The following is a 9,048-nucleotide window of genomic DNA, read 5'->3' on the forward strand; positions in this document are numbered from 1 at the left end:
GGGAGGTTGTCCTCTTCCTCTCCTACCTCTTCTACGCCCTCTGTGCGGCATGGTTCTAGAAACCAAGAAAATAATTCTATCTAAGTTTATGATTTACTTATAACATTCCTTACATAAATGTCGTAACGTAGAGATATGCATTGACACAAGATCACATCACAACACAAAATCACACAGTATCATGACATGCAACATTTAAAGCCAACCACATTAAATATATCACAAAAATATCCGTCCTTCCCTCATCCTACGCAAGGTGTACCTAATAACGACGAAGCATCAGTAACCTAGAGCTCTTATACGAACTGTAACGATCCAGATCCACCACTAGCAGATATTGTCCTCTTTGGGCTTTCCCTTTCGAGCTTCCCCTCAAGGCTTTAAAACGCATCTGCTAGTGGAAGGTTTCCACACCCTTATAGATGGTGATTTGTTGTCCTCCCCAACCAATGTGGGACATCACATTTGTTCTCCTCCCCAACCAATGTCCCACATTGGTTGGGGAGGAGAATAAATCACCATTTATAAGGTTGTGGAAACCTTCCACTAGCAGACGCGTTTTAAAGCCTTGAGGAAGGGATCTGAGAGATTGGTGGAAGAGGTATTAAGGAGACATATTTAGGGAGAGATGTGAGAGATTGGTGGGGAGGGAGGGATTTGTTAGTATTTTTTTAATTATTATATATTTTTAGGGTTGTTACAGTTCCCATATGACATATAAATGATCCAAAACAAACCTTAATTCTTTCACGACATGTTAAATCCAGTAATTATGCATACATAATTCATATAAATTATTTCATACATAACATATGACATAATATAGGGAGGTTGTGCATCATAAATTTTCTTATTTCAAAACATATCATGGCATATCATAGCATATTATAGCATATTATAGCATGTCATAACAAAATATAACTTATTGTTACGTATCATGGCATTTCATTTATACCATTGCATACATCAAACTCCCAACTGCAGAAGCGTAAGGAACTGATGCCATGTGCTCACGTTCCTCAACTGTCTTGGGAGATTGCCACTTTGACAATTTAATACGATTTGCCAAGGGGGTAGTCCTGGGTTTAGCATCATTCATCTTGAATTTGGACAACACCTTCTCAACGTACTGCTCTTGGGATAGATTTAATGTGCCAGCAGATCTATCTCGAGAAATCCTCATCCCAAGGATCTGCTTCACTGCACCCAAATCTTTCCTCTCAAATAATGAAGGCAAGCTTGCCTTCAAGTGGTTTATCTCCCTCATACTTGATCCAGCAATTAGTATATCATCCACATACAGGAGTAGAAACACATAAGAATCAGTGTATTTCTTGAGGTANTTTGCTCAAGGTGAAAATTCTCCGATGCAACAATACCCAGCAGAATTCAGATAGTAGTTAATTTCACAACAGGAGAAAAGATCTCAGCATAATCAATGCCTTTTCTTTGTGAATATCCTTTAACTTCTAACCGAGCCCTAACCTCCTTTTGCCATCTGGTTCAGCCTTGATTTTGAACACCCATTTGTTCAACAGCAGATAACTCAGTCAGCACCCACGTATTATTCTTTTCAAGTGAGCTCATCTCATCATTCATGGCTTGCTCCCACTTGGTTGAATCTTCCACTTGTAGGGCCTCATCAAAGGACTCTGGTTCTCCTTCGTCAATCAGCAACAAATAATGTAATGAGGGTGAGTATCTATATGGTGCTCTAATAGTTCTAAATGATCTCCTCAACACCTGCTCAGGTGTCACTTGCTCTTCAGCAACAGAATCAAGAGTTTCTTGAGCTTCTGCTATAACATCACTGGGTGAGTTTTCCTGCAACTCAAGCTCAACTCCCACTTGCTTCGTAGTCATAGAGTTTATCTTCTCTTTGTCCTTGTACAGGACATTTTCATCAAAGGTCACATCGCAATGTCTTAGAAATTTCCTATTCTTGCCATCCCAAAACCTGTACCCGAACATGTCAGAGCCATAGCCTATGAAGTAGCATTTCACAGCCTTAGCATCAAGCTTGTCTCTCTTCTTTGGATCAACGTGAACATACGCAGTACAATCAAAAGTTCTCAAGTGAGAGTACTTGAGTTCTTTTCCTGTCCATAGTTCTTCTGGCAATTTGAACTTCAAGGGTACGAACTGCCCTCTATTAATCAAATATGCTGTTGTGTTCACAGCATCAGCCCAAAATGTCTTTAGTAGTCCAGAATGAATCCTCATGCTTCTTGCTCGCTCATTCAATGTTCTGTTCATCATTTCTGGAATACCATTTTGTTTTGCCTTACTAGGAATTGTTCTTATTAATCTAACTCCTTCAGCTGCAAAGAATGTTTTAAACTCTGATTGGTTGTATTCTCCTCCACTGTCAGACCTCAGGCATTTGATCTTCAAGCCAGTCTGATTTTCAACTTCAGCTTTCCACTTCTTGAAGGTGGCAAACACATCTGACTTGTGTTTCAGAAAGTAAACTCATACCTTCTTGCTGAAGTCATTGATAAAGGTGACATTGAACCTTGATCCACCAAGTGATAAAACTAGAGATGGTTCCCAAACGTCTGTATGGACCATTTTCAATCGCACTTTCTTCGGTTCTCTAGCAGCCTTTGTGAAACTAACTCGTTTCTGTTTGCCCATAACACAGCTCTCACAAAGACTCATATCAACATATTCTAAGCCATCTTAAGCTCCTTTCGCAGTCAGCGTCTTCCTTCATTTGACGATCATGTGTCCCAGTCTATTGTGCCATAAACTTCAATTGGAAGTACTCTCAGCAGCAGCAACCATGTTTATGCACTCTGCAGTAGTGTATAAGGTTCCATATTTTGTGTCACGTGCAACAACCTTGGCACCCTTCACAATCTTCCACGAACTCTTTCCAAACTCTACTGCATAACCTATGCTATCCAACTGACCAATAAAGATCAGGTTCTTCTTGAGACCTGGAATGTGTCTGACATCTTATAATGTCCACTGATTCCTGCTGGAGTTTGTATGGGACAACTCCCTTCCCTTCAATCTCCAAGGTTTTGTTGTCGGCAAGTTTACACCTTCCCGAAATTTCCTGATTTGAAATTTCGAAACAATTCCTTACTTGGACACGAATGGAACGATGCACCTGAATCCAGTTGTTAGGATCGCACAACAACTCACACACTCGATCTAGATGAACACAAAGAAATAGGAGAGAGAGAATGCAAGGAGAACTCTGGCTAAAGGATTTGTATTGATGAAGTATGTATGAGAGAGAATAGACAGAATAGAAAGTACATTTTCAAAGTTACAACTAAGGGGATGTATATATGTTTCAGTTTATTCTACTTTACCTGATTTAACATCTACTATATATAGCTATTTACCATCTATATATATAGCTTTACCGGATATAGCTTTAATATGTATAACCGTTGACTAGGCTATAAATAAGTAGGAGACTCCATAACCTAACAGAAATGAAAAGACTCTATAGGTGTAACAAGGCGGAATGAGAATGTGAAAAGACCTAATAACTAAATTATGTCGAGATAAAATCACATCTTGATAGTTAGAACGGGGCAGAATGAGAGTGAGAAGAGAGTGAAAAGACCTTAATAGTTGAAAAGGGTCGAGATGAAATCTCATTTAAACAAAGAATAAAAGAAGGAATGAAAAATCTTTAATAGGTAAACGAGGTCGAGACAAATTATACTTCTTATATTCATCTCCTGTCCCTTCCAAATAACCACTCGCCCCACCTTTTATACAAATAATGGATAAAAAAAAATTCAATTGGGAAAAAAAAAAAAAAAATAGAAGATGATAATTACTTAGAACATATAAATTTCAAGATAAGATAGGAAAGAGTAGAAAATATAACACCCTAGTTTTTTAGTGGGTTAGTCAAACTCGACCTACTCCACTCCCTAAGCGCCTCTTGAGAATTTGAATACACCTTTCTTGACTCTTTCCTCGAATAAGAGCGCTACACAACACTTTTTAAGAGAGCAAACTCAACAATTTCCACTGTTCAGGATCAAAATAGTACGAGTAAACTCAATCATTTCCACTGCTCAGGATCAAACCAGTACAAGTATTTGAATTTTGTAATAACACACCACAACTCTCTAAAAACAATAATAGATTTATAATTTGATCACTCAACAATAAGATCAAAAGAAATAAAATTGGTTGGAGAGAGCCACGTGAAGACTTTAGTAAAGAAACTATGGAAGTTCTGTGTTAAAAGACCGAGAAGAGGATGAGTTTACAAAAAAAAAAAGAGGCAAAAATATGAATTAATATATACCATTAAAAAAGAAAAAGAAAGGTGAACTATTAAAATATTTTTATATTTATTGTTGGAAGAGGAATGGAGTAGATATTACAAAATTATTTTTTTTATTTTTTATTTTTTTAAAATATAATAATATAATGTAATATAAAAATAATAAAAATCAATTTGAATTTTAATTCTCTTTATTTTTATAATTCAAATGATATAGGATGTATAAGTAATTTTATTTTTATTTCTTAAAAGTAATTAGAAACTCCGTCATTTGATACTCTTCTAACATACTTTGATTGGTCCATGATGTTAATTTTATCGTTACATCATCACGCCAGATATCTTGTTTCGACTGCAACTCCTTCGTTTTGTCTTTGATTTGAGTAATTGAAAAAGGGGTTGAAATCGTTATTTTTAACCTTACACTATATACCATTCAAAATATTGATAAGTTGTTAATAATTAAGTAGGTTTGTTATCATCAAAACATCAATTAATTAGATTAGGGGCCAAAGGCCAAAAAACACCCATTTTTTATGATGATTTCAATAAAGATGGTACGAAATTCATAAAAACTAAAGTAATACATATGTCCAAATAATAATATCAATGCATTTTAATATATCATCATAAATTTCATACTTGAAATTTACTCAAGAGCATATACTACCGCCTCAATAAATTATGAAACATAACAACACCGAAGTCATTCATAAATTATAAAACAACAAACTTAAAACCCCACTAGAGGCTTTCAAACAAACCTAAAAAAAATATTCAAAATTAGCTTTTTGATACCATACATATTTTTGTCCTAAACTATTATTTTCACAAATTTAGGGATCCATTTCATGTTTGCATTCATACTAAAGACATTGTCTTTGTTTAGGTAACAAGAATAATTTTTAATGTAATTAAATTATTTCCGGACTTCAATAATAATTCAACTAAACAATTTCATAAATATATTGGCAGCGGACAAAAACTACAAAAAGAATAAACCATAACCTATTCAATTCCAATTTTAAATTTAATTTTGAATTACAAACTTAAAATTGCTAAAATGATGTTTTTGTTTTGTTTTTTTTTGTTTTTTTTTTNGGACCAGACTTTAAGCCACAAAAAGAATGAAAGAGTTAATTCCCATTGTTCTGTTCTTTATCCAATATATATATATATATATATATATATTATATGAAGAAAGAAGAAATACAAACACAAAAGACAACAACTCATGTTTTTTATTTTTTATTTTTTTTCCTTTGATTAAATATGGATTCTAAAACTTTCCACCCTCCTCTTCTTCCTGTTCTTGTTTTTTCCCTTCTTGTCGTTTCATCCATTTGTCGTCCCGACAAAAACATCCATCCCAATAACCATACAGCGGTGTTCTGGTCGGAGAATCAGTTGAAGAAACTGAAGCTTATTCAAGCTAATCTTAACCGAATGAACAAGTTCCCTGTCAAAACCATTCAGGTCTATAACTCTTGTTTAATCTCCTCTGTTTTGGAGCTTGATGATTATGCTTTTATTTGGGTGCAGAGTCCGGATGGTGACTTTATAGATTGTGTTGAAACTCATCTACAGCTAGCTTTTGATCATCCATTGCTCAAAGGAAAGAAGCCATTGGTAAGTTCAAGGGATCAGTGGCTAAATTTTCGAAATGGGTTTTGTTTTTAATTGTGGAAATGTTGTTTCAGGATCTGCCGGAGAGACCGTCTAACCAGAGCCATTCCGGTAAGGTGGAGACAGAAATGTTCCAATTATGGAGCATGTCTGGAGAATTCTGCCCAGAGGGGACAATTCCGATTAGAAGAACGACGGAAAAGGATATGTTGAGAGCGAGTTCAGTTCAGAGATTTGGAAGAAAAGTAAGAAGAGACTCTCTCGGCAAAGGCCATGAGGTTAGTCTTTAACCAAATTCAACTCAGCTAGCTAGTCGATATCGTTCTCTTTCGGCTTTTCCTTTTCCGGGAAGAAGTTTAACACTCTTATAAAAAAGGTGTTTCGTTCTTCTCTCAACCAATGTGGGGATCTCACAATCCACCCTCTCGGGGCCTGTTCTCTTTTGGCTTTTCCCTTTCGGGTGCAAGTCTATTAGTGAGAGGCTTAAACACCTTGATAATGAGTGTTTCGTTTTCATCCCAACCAATGTGGGATCTCACAATCCACACTCTTGCAATCATTTCCTTCTCCAATCAAAGTGGGGCCTCCCAATCTAGCCCCTTCGGGGCCCCGCGTCCTACCGCCTTTGTCCACCCACTTTGGCTCTCAATCTCCTTGCTGGCACATCGCCCGGTGTCTGGCTCTGATACCAAACAGCCCAAGCCCACTGCTAGCCGATATTATCCTCTTTGGGCTTTAACCTTCCGGGCTTCTCTCAAGATTTTTAAAAAGTCTAAGCTTGTAAGAGGTTTCCACAATCTTGTAAAAGGTGTTTCGTTCTACCCGTAAAGGTGTTTCGTTCTTCTCCCTAACCGATGTTCTCCTTCCTAGCAGATGTGGGATCTCACGTCTTTTTTCTCCAAAATCTGTGTCATCCCTTATGAATGTTAAGATTTTGGAGAAACCAAGATTGAAATGAATGTAAATTTTGTTGGTGCCAGTATGCAGTGGGGTTGGTAAGTGGAGGACAGTACTACGGAGCCCAGGCAAGCATGAACGTATGGAAGCCGCGGGTCAGCTATCGGAATGAGTTCAGCCTCTCACAAATGTGGCTCGTCTCCGGTTCATTCCCACGTGATCTCAATACCATTGAAGCTGGGTGGCAGGCAACTTTTTAAACCGAATCAATCTTCTAGTCCATACAAATTTCAATTATATGCCTAACTTTTCTCTACAGGTTGACCCAGAGCTGTATGGAGACAACAATCCAAGATTGTTCACTTATTGGACAGTAAGAATATTAAAACATAAAAATTAGCAACAAAATCAGATTGAAAATGAAATGACCGTAACTTTTTGGATGAACAGGCCGACGCATATCAAGCAACAGGCTGCTACAATTTACTCTGTCCAGGCTTCGTTCAAACCAACCGTAGAATCGCCATTGGAGCTGCAATTGCTCCAACTTCCTCCTACAATGGCGCCCAATTCGATATTAGTTTACTGGTTCGGAAGGTAACCCATTTCAATTTCATGCCTTTTCTTGAAGATTGTGAGTCCAATTTTAATTGGGGGTTGTTGTCTGTGGTTGTTCAAAGGATCCGAAGAATGGGAATTGGTGGTTGGAATTCGGGTCGGGTGAGATGGTCGGGTACTGGCCGGCGTTTTTGTTCACTCACCTTCAAAGCCACGCAACGACGATACAGTTTGGCGGAGAGGTGGTGAATTCGAGGGCGTGGGGATTTCACACGGCGACAGAAATGGGGAGCGGGCATTTCGCAGGCGAAGGATTCCAAAAAGCTTCTTATTTTCGAAATCTGAAGGTTATGAATTGGGATAATAGTTTGATTCCATTGTCCAATTTGAAGGTTGTGGCAGATCATCCAAATTGCTATAATATTCAACCTCGGATTAATAGAGTTTGGGGAAATTATTTTTACTACGGAGGGCCGGGAAGAAATGTGAAGTGCCCTTAATTAATTTAATTTTCTTGAGGGGTCAATTTGGGGTTTTTATTTTTATTTTTATTTTTATTTTTATTTTTGGTCCTTTCAAATTTAGATCACTAAAATGTGAGAAGAAGTGAGACCATTGTATTGTAAATTTTTTATGAAAGAAATACAGATTGGACTATGGCTCTCGTATTTATTAAAACTCAACATTTAACTTGTGGAGACGTCTTCCAAATGAGCACAATAAAAGTGTGAAAATAGGTTGATGGGGGAGAGAGTGAAAATAAGCTCAAGATGGGAGAGAGTGTGAAGACCTTAATAGCTAACAAGTTCGAGATAAAATCCCATTTAAATACAGAATAAAAGAGGAAATTGTTAGGATCACAAACAACGCACACACCCATGAAATAGGAGAGAGAGAATGCAAGGAGAACTCTGGCTAATGGATTTAAATTTTTTTAGTATGTACAATAGAGAAGAGTACATTTTCAAAGACGGAGAAGAGTACATTTTCAAAGCTAGGATATATACATGCTTCAGTTTATTATATGTCTTTTACCACATTTAACCATCTATTATATATATATATATAGCTATTACCATAACAAAGTGAAGTATTGGATGTACCTCTCAGATATCTCAGAAGCCACATCACAGCTTCCCAATGTTCTTTCCCTAGATTTGTCATGTACTTGCTAACAACTCCCACTACATGTGTTATACCAAGTCTAGTGCAGACCATAGCATACATGAAACTCCCAACTGCATAAGCGCAAGGAACTGATGCCATGTGCTCACGGTCCTCAACTGTCTTGGGAGATTGCCACTTTGACAATTTAATACGATTTGCCAAGGGGGTAGTCCTGGGTTTAGCATCATTCATCTTGAATTTGGACAACACCTTCTCAACGTACTGCTCTTGGGATAGATTTAATTCCACATACTCAGAGTCGCTACTAACGTCTCATGCTCATCTATAATGCGAAAATATAACTCTTACATGAACATAATTGATAACGTACACTTCTAAAAAAACGTTTCAAACAACTTCTTCTCTGGAAAACACAGCCATGGTCTTACGTGTTTAAATATGAAATACTGAAATTTAGAGAAAACAAAAACAAATACAAAATAATTTAAAACAATGAAATGCAAAACAACCTATTCTAACTTAAGACTAGAAATTTAAATATGAATCTACCCTATGCACGTGCCACAGTCTCTGCT

The 9,048-nt window shown here is 37.0% G+C and overlaps 1 protein-coding gene across 1 annotated transcript; it reads left to right on the top strand.

The window, feature by feature from the left end:
* The first annotated feature begins 5,536 nt into the window (after positions 1 to 5,536).
* Positions 5,537 to 7,845, top strand: LOC111778730. Its single transcript, XM_023658706.1, has 7 exons — positions 5,537 to 5,740; positions 5,807 to 5,893; positions 5,965 to 6,168; positions 6,871 to 7,035; positions 7,107 to 7,160; positions 7,238 to 7,384; positions 7,468 to 7,845. Exons 1-7 carry the CDS (start codon positions 5,537 to 5,539, stop codon positions 7,843 to 7,845), a joined length of 1,239 nt encoding a protein of 412 aa, XP_023514474.1.
* Positions 7,846 to 9,048: the final 1,203 nt, after the last annotated feature.

The sequence above is a fragment of the Cucurbita pepo genome, chromosome LG17, assembly GCF_002806865.2.
Source record: "Cucurbita pepo subsp. pepo cultivar mu-cu-16 chromosome LG17, ASM280686v2, whole genome shotgun sequence".
Taxonomy (NCBI): Eukaryota; Viridiplantae; Streptophyta; class Magnoliopsida; order Cucurbitales; family Cucurbitaceae; genus Cucurbita; species Cucurbita pepo.